Source organism: Chroicocephalus ridibundus, chromosome 8 (assembly GCF_963924245.1).
Source record: "Chroicocephalus ridibundus chromosome 8, bChrRid1.1, whole genome shotgun sequence".
In the NCBI taxonomy this organism is placed as follows: Eukaryota; Metazoa; Chordata; class Aves; order Charadriiformes; family Laridae; genus Chroicocephalus; species Chroicocephalus ridibundus.
In genome coordinates, this window is record NC_086291.1 from 10,868,971 (window position 1) to 10,885,529 (window position 16,559).

A 16,559-nucleotide genomic window follows, 5' to 3' on the forward strand; every position below is an offset into this window, starting at 1 on the left:
GTTTTGTTTCTTTTTTTACCTGAGTGTACAGACTCGGGAGTGGATCTGTAACTCTGCGTTGGCGACCGAGGAGACAGGTTGTGAGTTGGAGAGCCAGGCACGCTTTCTCCAGAAGACAGAGAGCGGTTTAGTGAAGATAAACTCCGGCTGGTGTGAAGCAGCGATGCTTGTTTAGTGATCTTCCTCAACAAAGAACTCTTCTTCTTACTGTGGAAGAGCATTCAAAAGTTGTTTACAAGCCCAAATGATTTATTTACCTTTATTGGCATATTTCAGTCAATTTTATGGCACAGTCAAAAAGAAAACAAAAGGAAAAGAAGAACTACAGGACATACCTGCTGATATGCATTATCTGCAAATTGATTTGACAAGATCTCTCTTACATTATCTTGGCTACCATTTAATTTTCACAGAGAAACATCAAAACGAACCTTTCCTGACCATCCTTAGTTTTGCTCTTCTTGTTCCTACGAGCCATCTTGGATTTGTAGCTGGCTTTTCGAGCTGGACCAACTTTGATGGACGTGTTCTCAAATGGTGTGGTGGAGATGGACACTTTATTTCCACTCTGTGAGAAACAAGACACAGAGACGTTGCTTAAAACGGGGCTATTCGAAGCAGATCTGCAGGCTAAGCAGGTAGGCTGCTAATTGATTGCTGCCTGCCATCTTGTAATCCTTTGTCAAACTCCATTTCCCCCTTTGCATTTCCACCTATCATTTATTAAGGAATTGCTGAGAGAGAGCCCTCTTTAGTCAGGCTTTCACAAATGATTAGCTCAGACCCCAGCTGGCAGGTAAAGCTTCCCAGAGCAGATAGAACACAGCATCCGACCTCTCCCATGGAGATCCCAACTGCCTCAATTTAATACTTGTAATACTCGGAAACTTGAACAAAGTGATATTCTGTCACCAATCCTATTCCCAGTGCTCTGACTGACGGCAGATGTGAGCGTATCAGGCAGCTATCATGACGAATCTGCAACACAGAGCATGGCTCGTCTCTCTCATCTTAAAAAAAGATAATTCTGATTGCTCCCCTATTTGCAGTCCCACAGACTTCTGTCTCTTGGAATGGTCCAAAACTTCGGGGTTTATTTCCGTAAATGGATTCAGCTCAGAGGAGGCATCAAAATGCAAGTCATTTAACTGGATAATTTTAAGACCAACCATTACAAAGCTGCTTTTAAATATCACTAGGAATAATCCTGGAGAAAGCAGTATTAAAGGTTCATAACATCAGCACAGCCTAAAGGCAAAAAATAAAAGTAATTTGGAAAATTTTTTAAGGTATTTGTTTATTAAAGTGATGTTTGTGGAAAGGTATACTTAAATCTTCTTAACCTTTGTCTTTACTGCTGATAAAAATGTATCTGACGGGTCCTTATTTCTTATACAAATTATCTGAGTTTAGCTTAAATTACATGCAGAAATTTGGGAGATTTAGGGATCAAGCCACAGCAATGAGTTCTTCCAAAGCAAGGACCAGGTGCTGTGTACATACTTGTATTTCAGACAATGCCAATTAGACACCTACGGCGTTTTAAACAAGCTTGCTCATATTTTCCAAAACGTAGCAGCGTCCCTACCTTCAGAATCAGCTCCACCACCTCCGTGTGCACCAGCCCATGGACCGGCTCCCCGTTGACATGGGTTATCAGATCCCCTTCACGCAGACCTGCTTCGTTCGCTGGCCCACCTTCCTCCACGTGCTGGCAACGAGAAGGGGATGACTGATTGGAGAAGAGGAATGTACAGGATCTCTGGCCAGATCAGACTCAAAGCCCATCCATCTCACCCCTCGCTGCAGCCAGCATCAGCTGCTTCAAAGAAGGCTGAAAGACACCACTGACTGGCACAGCCAAGCACGGAAATCTGTGCTCTTCCCGATCCAAGGCAGCCAGCCAGGATGGTTAAGCTGATCAAGAGACCAGCTCCTCCCAAAACAAAAGAAAAACACTTCCAAAATTTTTCAGCACTCGGGAATGTTAACTAGATACCCTTGATTTCCAGACAAGCATTCAATCTTTTTCAATTTCTGTGCCATCCCAAATCCAGTGTCCTTCCATGGACCTGCTGGAATCCGCAAAGGCCAAGAAACTTTTAAGACAGACATGTTTTTGGAGTGCCTCTATTGCATCTTATCCCAAACAGAATTTCTTTCTCCATTTTTCGTCCTTTATTTTTTCCCCCATGGACACGTTGCCTTTCCCCATTGCTGTTCAGAAAGCCTCCTTTGCCGTGAGGAGACAGATACACTTGAGAACACTGCAACTCTCCCTCTAGCCAGAAAAGACTACAAATCAGTATCTTGGTAAACTCAGCATTTTTCAAGGAAAGCTGAGAGGAGCAAGGGAAAAATGCAGCTTCAGATTATTTTTCTAGGTAAGAATGAGTGTTAAATGATGACCAAAGCGTATGAAGTCCAAATTGTCTAATGAACACAGAGATACAAGGAAAAGAATGAACCACCTTTACCCTGACTCCGTTCTCCCTAACTACACAATTCAAGCAACACTGCTTCAGGGAACGGATCATTCCTAGAAGTCATATACGTTAACAAAAAAGGAACACAGAGATCAAGTACCAGAAATAACGGGAAGGAAGAGATACAGACATGGAAACCAGACCTTTTAGCATAGCACACAACTAAGCCAAGAGCTAAATCCCATGGCAATCAGCGTAGCAGCAGTGAGCTTTAAGGCTCGCAATCAATTCCAAGCGACTGCTTGGAAAACCCCAGCAGACTGAACTGATCCGAAGCAGGCTGTAATCGCTAACACAGGTCTGAATAAATTAGCTACGACTGGCCCTCATGCAACAACCCCAATAAAGAAAACAAGGGTATGTACACAGAAACATGCTTTAAAGTTATGTGCTACAGGTGAAAGAAGGTGGATCCATGTAACCAGGGAAGAAAGAAGGAGAGAAAGGTTGCTGTGGTTCTGTGATGGGCTTGAAAACTGCTACAGGTAGAACCCAAAGTGCTGTTATCGATTTCTTTATTTTTAAAGGGTTTCCCCTACCCCAAAAAGGTAACTTTGGGTTCGAATAAGGAGCGAGAAAACAGGGTGGCAAAACAATTTTTAAGGCTAAACCCCACAACCCTGGCTAAAGGCATTTCTGGCCCCAAGGGTACTCCTTTGAGAAAAGCAGAGACATACCCAGACCATGTGATGCACAGTGTAGATATCACTGTCACCCATATAGACGCGAATGGCACGGAGAGTGAAACCGTATTTCTTTCCAGCCCGATGGATGATGATTGGTGGTTTCAGGTTTGCGATAGCAGGAGAAAAGTCGCGGCTGGGTGAGGAGTCCCTCGAAGATGGGTTGGAGGATAGAGAATGAGGTGACATTGGACTGGCCAATGGAGAACACGTGTGGTGATCTACAGTGATGACACAAAGGTGGGCAAAAATTAGGAAACCAGGCCTCCAAAAGAGAGAAAATTCTTGTTAGAGAACAGCTATGAAACCATCTCGCCAAGCGCTCTTAAAGCTGCTGGTGTGCACCAGAGCTGGGTTTGCCTGCAGCTTCAACTAATTCATGCTTCAAAATACAAAAATTGGCAGTGTTTCCAAAAAAGCACATTTGGAGGTGTGTATTTGATCCAGCAGCACTGCTTGCCTAGAATTATGGTTGGGTCACAGTGTTTACTTCTCCTCTTTCAGGGACTTACAACCCATCATAAGCATTTGCTCTAGGCACAATCCTGGAACACCCCATTTCAAGGTTATGATATATTATCCCCCTCCAAAAGATCGAATAGTTTCCAGATCTTGGTGCAAGTTACACGTTGGTGCTGAGATAAATCAAAATCAGTTAGTATTAAACCAACAAAAAAATCAGTAGGCGATCAGGACAGCAACTACACCTAGGTAGTTTTGGTAGTGCTTTAAATTCACAGGGGCAAAAATATTTAACCCTAAAAAATTAACTGCTGCAGGGACTTTGCTTCTGAAAAACAACATCACAAATGTATTTTAGAGCGCATTTCCCAAACGAAGAGCCAAGGGCTGGGCTATCGGATGAACTATCTGACTCTGCTTGCTAGCGGAACAACATCCACTTTTAAAAACACAAAGCAAATACAGAACCCCTCATTTTAAAGTGAAGCTGGTCAACATCGGTGAAATAAACCCAAAGAGCAGGAATATTAAATGCAGCTGTAAAAGGTAATCCCTAATCCATTAAGAAACACCTGCCGAATCGCCCAGCGCATATTTACCTGGCAGATGAGAGCAGCTCTGGAGGAGCCTTTGCTGGGTGATTAAATACACATTTTAGAGATTTTCATGAGGCAGACTGTAGTTTGTAAAGCAACCAACGCCCAAACCACAAGAAATGTAACGTGCACCACCACGACGGCGCACAGAAGCAGCCACATTCCTGCCTCCGGCTCCCCGGCTCGAGGGGCAGCAGGCATTGCTCTGCCAGCGGGGTCCGCTGGGTTGGCGCTGGTGGCCCAGCTGCAATTCCCTGCTCCCATCTAGGAACAGGTACAGCCCTGGAAATACAGCAAGGATTTATCCTCCGGAAAGAGGGACAAAGTCCTTGTGGGGAGAGCCTCCTGCTGAACCGGTCTGTCACAGCTCGGCATGGTCGGGCTGTTCGCTGGAAGTTACCGCCTGGCATTAGGAACTGCCAAGGAGCCAGAGCCGGCCAACAAGGTAAGCTATCCAGCCATAACTTGCTTTGTGAGTTATTCTCGCTATTGAATTCTTCAACGCTCATTCTCAACCAGTTTACCTAGAGTTACTGAAACTTCCCAGTGCACGAAGGCACCAAACACATTCAGCTCCCAGACAACACTATAGTTAGCACGTGGCCCCCCAAAAATTGCACCCTGAGGGTTAAAATCGTTGCGTGTCTCTACACCTCCTTGCCGCACCATTGTCTAGAGACCAGCCAGGAGCCAATTTAAACAAAACTGGGGAGAGAATAAGGCCCAGCTGCCATTTGCAGAAGCTGCAGTCAGACCACACACACAATGCTCCTGTCTGTGGCAAAGCAGCGTTCATTATCCTGCCGAGCAGTAAATATTACACCGATTGTAAAAGTTAGATCTCTCCCCTCCTGCCAGCGAGGGCATTATTCCAGGAGAGGGAAGGGGGAGGGTCTGTCTGCAGACCTTTTGTTTAGTGCTTGCAGATTCTGACAATGCCTCACCCGAGGCATTTCTTACCTGAGGGAATCAGGAGAGACAAGGCAGTAGCGGATGCCGATTTAATCACTTTATTGACAGGTCTTGAGGTACGTTTTTCCCCTGATTCCCCAGAGAGCAACCTGTGTCGTGCCCGCCGCACTGCCAAATCGCTGATGGCTTTTGGAGTGGTAAAGTCTGGGCCTTCATTGCTATTACTGCGAGCGCGTGGATCAGAGAAATCTGCAGTGCTCCCAGCTACAGTTTAAATTAAAACAGATTAGAACCACAGGGAATTCCTAACAGTCTATTCCCCTACAGGCAAAATACATTAAATCAAAGTCATGTTTACATGAAGTCCAAGAGTAAATTTTCCTAAGAAGAAACCCCAGGGCTTGAATTTTTATTTACAGAAACGGTGTTATTCTGAATACAGAAAATTAGCGGCTTCTGTTCTGTTGGAAAAGCTTGCTAATGAAATCACGTTGCTCAGTAGCATTTACATGAACCCGAGAGCTGCGGTGCAGTTCTGCAGGCAAGCCATTTCAATGGGATCGTTCACAGACGAAAACAGGTTTATGGAAAGTGCTCCATTTTTACAACCAGCAAGAACTGTCAATCTTAAAGTTAAAACTGCCTGTAATAGAAGAGCCAGGTTCTACTGGAGTTGCACATAAAAAATCCACTTTAAGAGAATACTAAGGTACTAAAGTCAGGGAAAGTAAAAATGTGGATTGCAAAGGCAACCTTAATTTGCCCCCTTCTGTGCACCGCTGCAATTTAGTCTTGCATTACTTAACCTGCCATACGTATATATAAAATGCAAAGTAATCTTGAAAATCAGACTGGGCATGCAACAATAGCAGATGCTGGGGGCTGGGGATGCTGTAGTCAAGCTTGGTGCCTCAGTTCCCCATCTGATACCTTAAAGGGGCACTGTGAAAATACATTAATTAGAATTTACAAGGTGCTCAGAAATGAAAGTGGTGAGCATCACAGCAAGTCCACGAGGGAAATTAATCATTCTGTCTTCAAAAGCAAATTTTAAGCAGCGTGCAATAAATAAAGCCTAAGGGCCACATTTTGAACAATGAAGACAGAACAAAACATTGATCATCGTTATTTAAGTAGGCACCACTGCTCTGCATACTAAGTAAAGCAGGAAGTACCATGGAAATAAAAATTCAAAGCACCATTCCCATAGACCTCAGTACCAGATGCCAGTTCAACATTTAACAGCCACGAAGTTTCAAATAAGGCTCCCAGACAATGAGGAACCCAGAATCGGAGGCTGCGTGTGAAAAGGCTGCGATACGCATTAGAGGCGCACTCCGAGACAGTGACAGGAATGAAATTCTTTTCTTGCAGTCCCCTGCCTCTGACTTAACTTTGTGGGCTGGGGACACTGAAGCAATGGTATCCCTGAATCCCATGCGCTGGATTAAAGACTGCTCAAGTGCATTAGGCTCTAGGGAGCAGGTTGCCCAGGGAAGCTTCATTTTTGCCTGTTTCAGCTTGTAGATATTCAAATTTGCAATAATAGTGGTTCTTGCAATCTTTAATAGCGTGTTTCTAAGCTTTTAGTATGAAATTGAGAAACTAAGGTTCCACTATGGTACTTTTGTCACCCGAGTATGTGGTAGCTTACTTCCTTCACTCCTACACATTTGCCCATGGGTTAATGGAGTTCGTGATGGCAGCACCCCAGGCCTCTTCTGGGAAGAAGAGCCACAGAGGCGGGAATGAGACAATTTTGGAGGAAATTTCACAGACTGCATTGCAGAAGAAGAATAATGAGATGTGGGGATCTTTGGCTTTACTCTAGTCTGGAGGCAGATCTCCTCTAAGGCATTTCCACCTTCTGCTATCAATCCACCATCACATCTGCCCAATGCCCTTCACCTTGTCCATGTCCAGTCTTGCTGCCACTCTGCCTTCTTGCTCAGTACCCCCTTCCTCTCCTTTTCATCCTCAGTGCATCCACAATTGCTTTGCCTGCTTGCTCCCAGTTTCCCCCATAAACTTGTTTCTTATTTTCTTACCCAGTTAGTCCTTGTTCTTCAACGCTACAATCTAATTCTTCCCCTAAATATGCCTTTCTTCTCAAATATTATCTTGCCAACCTTCAATTCAACTTCTTCGCTCTCTTCCATTGGTCCAAATTTTTTCCTCCTTACTACTTCCCACCAGTTCCCAGCTCTGGCCTCCTCTGTACTCAGAAAAAGGCAGCTTCGCCCTCTGCCTTCCCAGTGCCCTGGAAGGGGCAGGAGCTGGAGACACTCCAGCCCCCACAGCCCAGCCCTGCATCGCAGCAGCCCAGGACAACATTGCAGGGAAGGTGCAGTGCTGGACCAGCCCAGTGCTGGAGAAAGGCCTCAGGATGGACAAAGCTTCTGAGAAGTCAAACACTGACTTCTAAGACTCACTTTCCTAAACTTAGGCTGCGCTTTTATAAGCCTGCAACTTGGCTAAATTTGGGGATATTTGGCTGAGACAGCAAGTAGCACGTTCCTGACACAAACCCCACTCCCCTAGCAAATTTCAAGTCTCTACTCTAAACTAGAGCCTTCCAAATAAATAAAATCATAGGAAGCAGGGATGTTTTAGTATGGCTGAACACCCATATTGTCCAGCCCCAACTTAGCAGTGATCTGCTCCGACTAATGCGTAACACAACCCAGTGGTTGTAAGTGGGCGTAGATCATGTGGGTCTCAAGGATGAAACAACCTTAATCAATTTGAAGTGAGAAGACTGAAGTAAAAGATGTACTTTTGAAGACATAAACCACCAACGTTATCTTAAAGACAAGCACAGCCACGAAACTATATGAAAATAACCACTTAGCATGAGACATTCACATCACTCGACATCCAAATCCACAGTTTCACAGAGTTAACATCTGCATGCTAACACGCCTTTCTTGGGGACCACAACACCACCACATTGAGCACATACCTGTCAGCGTTGAGGCGCTGCTGACGGCCGTGGAGGGGGTGGTGGGTCCAGCATCAGCTTCCAGCTGCAGCTCTTGCTCCACAGGCTGTTCTGGAATGGGCACCGGCAGCCCCTCCCGCGACTGCACAGTGGATAAGAGCATCCCCTCGGACTGCGGCCTTTTGAGAACAGTTCCCTCGTCCTCAGCAGAGATGGCAAAACGGGGCATATCGAGAAGCCCCGAGCAGCGTCGTCGGACCGTCAAGGGTGGGCTGGAGTCGCTCTCCGTGTGCGAGGATTCAGACATAGACAAGCGCTTACGCAATCTAAGAGAGAAAACAAGACAGAGCCCCTCAGTTGAGTTAGGGGGATAATGAACGTTAAAGAGAGAAAATAACACACAGCCCCCAACTCAGACATCTGAAGCCAATTTAAGGTGAAGTTATCATTAAGCGCTAAATCATTAGGACGTAAAACAGCAAAGGCTTGCGGCATCACCTAGTCTAGATCTCCAGTATTATTCCGTTGTTAAGCTTCTAAGGAAGGAAGGAATAAAACCAAATCCTGGGCATTCATATCTTTTACTGACTTTTTTATTAGAACACAAGATTTTTTTGGATATTCTGAACTTTAGAAACTTTGAACTTTCCTAATGGTTCCTCTAATTTGTGACAAATGGTAGAAGCCTGGCAACACCAGACTTTGGACTCACTGATGTTTGAGAAAAACCTGCTCTTGGTACATCTCCAACATAACTAGCATTTCCAAAAATGAAAGCTTTACTTAAGAAACCTTTTAAGTTCATTTAAAGTATTTGCTACAAATTTAGGAGGTGTTAGTACCTAATTAGACGCATTTAAGGACTGTATCACTTCTACACATTCCTTTTCAGCTATTTATTCCACCCTTCAGGCTTGACCAGTAGAAATGCATCATATGAAGTATTCCTGACCTAACACTGGTCATGTAAAGTTTTGGCACAGGTCAGTTTTTCTCAGCTGCTATAAGAAACCAAAAGATTTAGTTCTACAGAACTTACATTTCAGGAGACCCAATCACCCAGCTGCGGTCTCGACTCTTCAAGCCGCCAAGGCTGTCCAGCCGGTCATCTTTTTCTTCACTCAGACTCCGTTTAGTTGGTGGTGGAGTCTTCCTCTCTTCGTGGATGGAAAGACGTTCCATGCTGCTGTACACCTGCATATAGCAAAAGATCCTTCCGTACAGAGAAAACAAACCTCTGTGGCCTTTCTGATCAGGGGGCATAATCTTTTCTCAAAATGAAAGATGTTCCCTGAAAGCATGAACTTGGCAATGTTCTTTGACTAAATAACACAGCGCAGATGTGACATGCTCAAAGTGTGCCAGGGAGGAAAGAAAAAAACCAAGCTTCGGAAACATGAAAGATGCTTTTCTACAACAGCACCCAACATCTCTAATCTGGAAACATCCCAGCACACCACAGAAATACTAAGACTTTTTTGAAATTACTTGACTTTTGTTCTTAACGATTCTCAAATCTAAGAAGAGATATTGCTAAAGCAGGCTCCACAAGTCTTGAAGGCTAGCATCTGGATCTTGAAATCTTACTACACAAATTCAATTCAGTGATAGGCATCACGCTCATGACCCCATTTCATTATCATCAGTCTATCAGCATTGCCCCAAGCTTATTTCAGAACAAAAAAGTCCTGCCCTCCTCAAGGAATCTACTATAATGCTGACAGCTTAATGAAAGTGCCTTTCTTGGTTTTACAGCCGTCTTTAAATAATTAAATGATTAAGCAAAAAAATCCATCCTTTTAAAACTACACTTGACTGTGGACCTAATTTACATAAGAAGAGATTAATGAAAATAATGTTATTAAAAATTCAGAGCATCAACAAGATAACTATTAATAAATCATATGGCTGAATTGTCAGACAAGAATTTCAAAATATAATGAGCCTTTTATGCCTCCCACATTACAAATGCTGTATAATTTTCCCGGTCTTAAAATAAATTCATTAAAAGTGAACTTTTTCTCTTTGTGGCAAAAACACTGAACCCTAAAGAAAAGCTTCAGTCTAACAGATGAATAATACTCATGGTGAGAAAAGGCAGAAAAAAGAAACCCTTATGTACTCATGAGAACTTTTTCAAAACCTCAACTAATCCTCAGGTCCAATTTTAAACATACTTTTGGTGATGCAAATCAGGAGCGACTCCATAAAATTAACAGTAACTGTTACTTAAACCACTGTAGCCCAGCTGAGGACAAAGAAGAACGAAGTGCTGCTTCAAAACTGACCTCAGTAATGGAAATTTGGAGGAACTGTCATGAAAAACTGAAACATCTTTCAGAGGCTGCAAGTAAAATTCCTACTCCCATCTCATCAAGAAGAGGGAAATAACTGTTTATAGAGAGGGCTGACCTCAAAACAGCATTTCTTCTCCCTTCTGCCCCTCCCCAAACATACTTTGTTTTATCCACGCTAACAGCAGAGTTGTACTACTTTGTAATGCCCGTAATCCCAGCTTTTTATTTCAGATCACCTGAGTAAGAAGGAGACGCGCACAGACCTGAGTGAGGCATGCTGAACCCAGAAAGCATGGCTAGAGGGGACCTCTTCAGGGTTTCCTGTCCATTTCCCCACCTCAAAGCAGAACCAGCTCTCTTGTGATCACCTGCCAGATGTTTCTCCAACCTGTTCTTAAATGCCGCCAGTGAAATTCTACAAATTCCCCAGGCAACCCAAGCCAGCACTTAATTATTGTTCAACATTGGAAACTACTACTTATCTATCCTATACCTCCTTTGTGCCCATGATTTCATGTCAGTTCTGGGTGGAACAGGAAGACCACACTTTCCTTCTAGCAGTTATGCATCTGGAAACACATTAGGCTTTATGTTTTGTAGATGTTGGACCATTCTTGTTGCTTTCCTCTGGACTCTCTTTTATTGGTCCACGTTTATTTTAAAGAACATTGCCCAGAACCGGATAGAGTGCCCCAGCTAAGGCTTTCCTACTGCTAAGCAGATGGAAAGGACTTCTTCGTTTGCCTTGCCAAAAATATTTGTGCTATTCCAGTATGGTAACTGCCTTTTTGCTTCAATAATTTGGCACTTCTAACTCATGATGCACTATATACCCAGATCCTTCTCTTTGAAAACGTCACCTTTGTTTCCTCAGGCTGTATTTGAGATGATGAACAGCAGAGATGCAAACTTCACCTGCGCTCCTACTGCATGGGATCCCTTTGATTTTAGACCATTATTTCAAAATGTCAGAATCAGTTTTCATCCTAATACCACCTTGTCACCTACTGGAAGACCCTTTCAGAACGATACCGTTCGAAGCAAATAAGCTTTGGACAAACCCTACGCCAGCATCCAAGTCATTTGTAAAAACATCAAACTGTAGCAGATGCAGGAGAGACCTCCGCAGTACCCTGCATATTAGTGAAACATTAAGAAATACAAAACCTCATTCTCCAATTATTCTTGCACTCACCTTCTAACAGGCCACAAACTAGCACAGAATAAACAACGTACAGTTTTTTCTTTCCTCAGTGAATACTAAACACCATGCGACTCCCACACATCATCTGCATGATTAAAATCTACCCCATACGAAGCAATGAAATTGTGTTCCTCACTATATTTTTTCTTTCAACAAGCTAGCATGCACCTACCTTGCTGAACCTTGGCGAGCATGAGGAAAACTGCCGAATTTCCACATGATCATCATCGTTAGTGTCCTCCTCTTCTTCTGAATCCAGGTGTTGGTACCGTTCTGATCGGGCTGTGAACAAGACATGGCACATTTCATCAGTGCGAGGAGCGTTGGCAGCTCTCACACCTCAAGCTCTGCATGCTTACCCACGAACAGTCTTTGCACCAATTCCTACTTGTCTACTTAGAAGGAACTTTCATACAACCTTAAAGAGTATTTTCCTTAATCCTGAAACACATCCAGACAGTTGCGCTCATCCTGTACAATTAGCAGTGAAAATACCTCCTTCCTACTGAATTTATCTTACACCATCAGCTGTATCCTATTCTAAAAGCAGCAGATAGTCAGCAGGTGTCTAATCCTGCAGACCCTTCGTGGTAGGGATGTTTCTTCCCTATGGCAAACAACTGTATGGAAGGAAACACAGAAAACAATTCACTGTCCCAGTTTCCAATAAACAGCTTTATGATTGTACAAAGTCTGTCCCGCATACACACAGACAAGCTTTCTTTAAAAAATAAAAATATTTACCCCCCCAAAAAATATTTCCTCTTCTCCCTCCTACCACTAGAAAAAGGATTAGGTTTTGTGAAAGAAAATGGGCGAGCAGCCAATATGCAGAGCTATTTTTTAATGCAAAAATCTAAACTGCCTCCAAAGAGATTTTGAGCTTTGAGATTTGCAGCACTGGATTTCTAAGCCAGCCACACTGGATTTTGCAGGGCAGGCATTAATAAGTTTGGCTACAGAAAGCTGATAGCTATACTGAGCCAAATTTGCTGCACTGTATCAGCCAGAAAGCTACTTTTGTAAATTCTAAAATTTTCTGCGTTGGGGTTTATAACAGCAACGCCAACTCTTATCAGTGTCTATGTGAGATATTTCCTGACGTGAGAATTCCAGCCTTTATAAAGGGCTCACATCAAAGTCACCCCGCCAACCTGCTGAGCACGCCTGGGCACTGGGGGAGTTTGCCACCACTCCTACTTGACAGACCCAGTGATTTGCACCACTGAACAGAACGTGGTGCTTTTACCCAGCAGGATCCCCTGACGGCTGCTGTGCTGAGCCTCTCCCAGTCACTGACCCCTTTCACTGACCAGAGCTCAAGTTCAATGTCCAGTAAGTCCAACGAGCTGGGGGAACACATCACCACCTCAGTTTCTACATGTATGTTGTACCAATGTAACCTCAATACATGAAAAAAACCACACACTTCTGCCCTCTCTGCACAGCTTGACTCAAACTGCTCTCCGCAGCGAGCACGTGGAGATTGCTCAGTCTGTCTGTCTCTCCATCCAACCGCTAGCCTAAAAGCCTCTTCCCCAAACTGGGAGCACATTATCTAAATAGGATCTCTGTTTTTGCAGCATGGTAGCTGGGGGGATGGAGGCAGGCTGCTCTCTCCATCCCCATAAAACAGAGGAGTAGAGCAAAAACATGCTTCGTACAGAGTCAGCAAGTCCCTGGGAGAAGGATGGAAGAGATTCCATTGAAGTAGGGCAGAAATTTCCATGGCTCAGGAACCTGAAATAGCCCAGTATCATCCTGTGCTGCAGCTGGAGTGGGGGAAAGACCCCCCTGACCAGTGACAAGCCCAAGCCCTTTCCGCCTGCTCTGCTCCCCAAGTCAAATGAGAAAAGGTAGGGAGCAGAGACCTTCCCATCCCTCACGTGACGCTCCTCCCATCTCACCCAAGAGCGCCGACTCTGTCTGGTGCTTATCTGGAAATACCAGGAATCTTACACAGCACTGATACCACGGCAGCTCCCAGACATTTATACACACCAGACAGGCACTTCACATCTCATTACAGTTAACAATACTAAAAAAAAAACAGGTGATAGACTCGCAGTGAAAATAATTTAAGTTACTTTAAATCGCTAAAGAATTTTCCTTATATACGTGTCTTGAACGTTTGGGTTTTGTTTGTTTTTTTTTTTTTTTTTTTTTTTTTTTTTTAAAAAACCACTCATTGGCTGAAAAAGGTCACTAGGGAATGATAATATTGCTCAAAAACTCTTGGAAGTTGGATATACCAAATGTTTTGGAAGTACTGTAATAAACCCAGCATAACAACCGCCGCATCTCTTGCCGCGGAGCCACGGCTGGCAGGACCACAGGCACCAGTGAAAGGCCAATTGACTTCAGCAGCCACATTTTTTTCATTTAAAATTCACTTGCTTTCAAAGAAACCTTACTTGACATTCAACAGAAACTTTTTAAAGCAATTTCCATCAAGTGTTTTATTCAATTTCTAACAATGACATAAAAATTTTAAAAATGAAATAGGCACAAAAAATATGACGTTTAGTCTTTAGTCTTACTGTCAAAATAGCTCGTGTCATCCTCAGATTCCAACTGCGGGATGAATTCAGCTTTCTGCCGAAGTAATCCATTCCAGTCCAAATCTTTAAAGAACCGATGCTGTTTCACTTCAAAGGCACTACCTGAAATAAGCATCTTTTATTGCAAAGTATTTCTTTCAGCATTTGCATAAAAAGAAAAACAAACCTTAAAAGCACTGAGAGCCTAAGCGAATGTACCCGAGTACATTTAAGTCACACATTTTTCAGGAATTTTGAGACACGACTTATCCTTTTACCAAAGTGGTGATGCACGATGAAATCTGAACAAGATTTCCTCCTTCCCACCTCCTCTTCCTGTTTAATGACAACACATGACTCAACTGGCTGGAAGACGGCATCTGCTGTTACGCTCGACAGCAAGTTGCAAGATTAAGAACTAATTAACATCTTAATTTAAAATTTCCAAACTCTAAATATCATCTAAATAAAGAGAGCAAACTCAGAAAGGTACTTAGCGTGTGCATGGCTCCACTCTCATTAATAAACTCATTCAATGTGCTTAAAACAAGGCAGGGGCTTACATATCTTCCTGAATTAGTATCTTTTGTTATTAACCTCAGAATCTTGGCTACCCAAGGAAAGAAAAACTAAGAAGGAAAAACTAAGGATTGTCTGTCTACTAGTATATGCATTTTTTCCCAAATGAAATTAATATTCATAAAAGATACTACTGTCTTTTTAAAAAAAGAAAATAGCAGAGGAAAAGAGATAAAAGGTTTGCTGAGTGCCAGTGGCACTACGAGATGCCAAGTGGAACAGCAGCCTCAGCACTACAGGTATGTAAGAAATCAAAAAAATCAGTCCATCTACTCATTTTATGAGGCAAGAACCTCTACCTCTTTTCCATGACAGCAACATCTTTCAAGTACATGTATTTGAAGTAAAGAAGAACATGTGAAAACCATCTGATATCATTATTAATTCATGATCTATTCATCACCCTTGTGCGCACGTGTGTTAAGTCTGCTGAGTACATGTGCCTTTTGGAATTGTTATATATGTAAGTTTTTATTTTATCCCTAAAGTGTAGTTTCCAATTGAAAATCCAAAATTAAATCAGATAAATTAAACAGACTGTGCTGTAAAGCTGCAGTGTCACACAAATGATTTTAAAACAAGAGCACAGCTAGAGATTATTTATGGTTATTTACTATCAGGAAATGAGAAGTGTTGACTTGTCAAACTTTAAATCTGACATTATCATACAGAAAGATTGACATACACATCTGACTTTGCCAAAGAGATTATCAGACTTTGCTGTATGTTTGGAGAATTCTACAGTCCAGGCCTCTAGGAACGGGAAAGTTCTCATGCGTTTGATTACACCCAGGAGTTCACATCCATGTAGGGGATTGAGCCCCTACTCAAAGAGAACTTCAAAGAAATCTGATTATGAACTGTTCAAATGGAGACACTACCCTCAAGCCTTTAATGGAACAGCACAAATTTGAGAAGTTATGTTGCCAAACTGACAGTGCTCCTTTCTTGTTTCCCAAAGGAGGCAGTCACATCTGTCTGACTCAGGTACAATCTACACTAATTCTCAGAGCTTCATCACACAGGATTCACTGAATGCAGCATAAACTGTTCCCCAGCCCTAGACGAGCATTTTTCAACATGGGTGGGCATGCATCACTGGCAAGGCAGCTTCTTTTCCTGCTTCAGTACTTTTCTACACGCAAGGCTCCTACCTGTTCCCATTCTTTCCAGAGGATTTTGGCGGAGAAGCTTAGAAATGAGGTCCTGGGCATCTGGTGGCAGTGCATCATCACCTTCTGGCCAGGCAATTTCATCTGGGGACAAAAAGAGACTTGACATTTTCTACCAGCTTCATGACCAATTTGAATAACCATTCACATTCCTATACTGTAAAACGCAGCGTTCGGTACTGCCCCAGAATCGTAAATACCTTGAATTCAGCAGCTTGCATACTTAATATAATTCAAGCATTGACATTTTCCAAAATGCATAAAATTCAGCGTCAGCTAAAGCTGCTGTCAATCCAAGCAGTGCTTGTGGAGAAAAAAAGCATTAAGAACTCTATTAATAAAGTATGAAATGGGGCTTCCATGACAATCCATAAACAAAGACACTGACAATACTGTGGCTGTATCTCGTGCCCGCACATTCCACACTCGTTACACTTGGAACAGAGAGAACAATTCACAGGTAACGATTTCATGCATCATATTTAGTTCTTTGCTGAAATTTGCTTTTTACAAAGGACATTTGCCAAGCGTGTTAAAAATTTACTGTTTCAGAAAGCATTCCCAATAGGAAATGTTTTCACTGGCATATTCACTGAGAGAACACAAAGCAATTGTTTGTCCAGCTCCAAGCAGGACAGGTTTAAAAAGCCACAAGACATAAAGGTACCGAATACAACGGTTTCAATG

The 16,559-nt window shown here is 42.9% G+C and overlaps 1 protein-coding gene across 9 annotated transcripts in view; it reads right to left on the reverse strand.

Annotated features, from left to right (window-relative positions):
- Positions 1–16,559, reverse strand: part of MAST2 (microtubule associated serine/threonine kinase 2) — a 226,814-nt gene that overhangs the window by 4,065 nt on the left and 206,190 nt on the right. For all 9 annotated transcript variants that reach the window (XM_063345048.1, XM_063345051.1, XM_063345047.1 and 6 more), the window contains 10 exons: positions 15,855–15,956; positions 14,122–14,244; positions 11,754–11,863; positions 9,120–9,274; positions 8,102–8,406; positions 5,188–5,403; positions 3,164–3,390; positions 1,589–1,711; positions 432–568; positions 20–207 (listed from right to left, as the gene is read on the reverse strand). In XM_063345048.1, the coding sequence (XP_063201118.1) occupies positions 20–207; positions 432–568; positions 1,589–1,711; positions 3,164–3,390; positions 5,188–5,403; positions 8,102–8,406; positions 9,120–9,274; positions 11,754–11,863; positions 14,122–14,244; positions 15,855–15,956 (1,686 nt within the window). The remainder of the gene's footprint in view (positions 1–19; positions 208–431; positions 569–1,588; positions 1,712–3,163; positions 3,391–5,187; positions 5,404–8,101; positions 8,407–9,119; positions 9,275–11,753; positions 11,864–14,121; positions 14,245–15,854; positions 15,957–16,559) is intronic.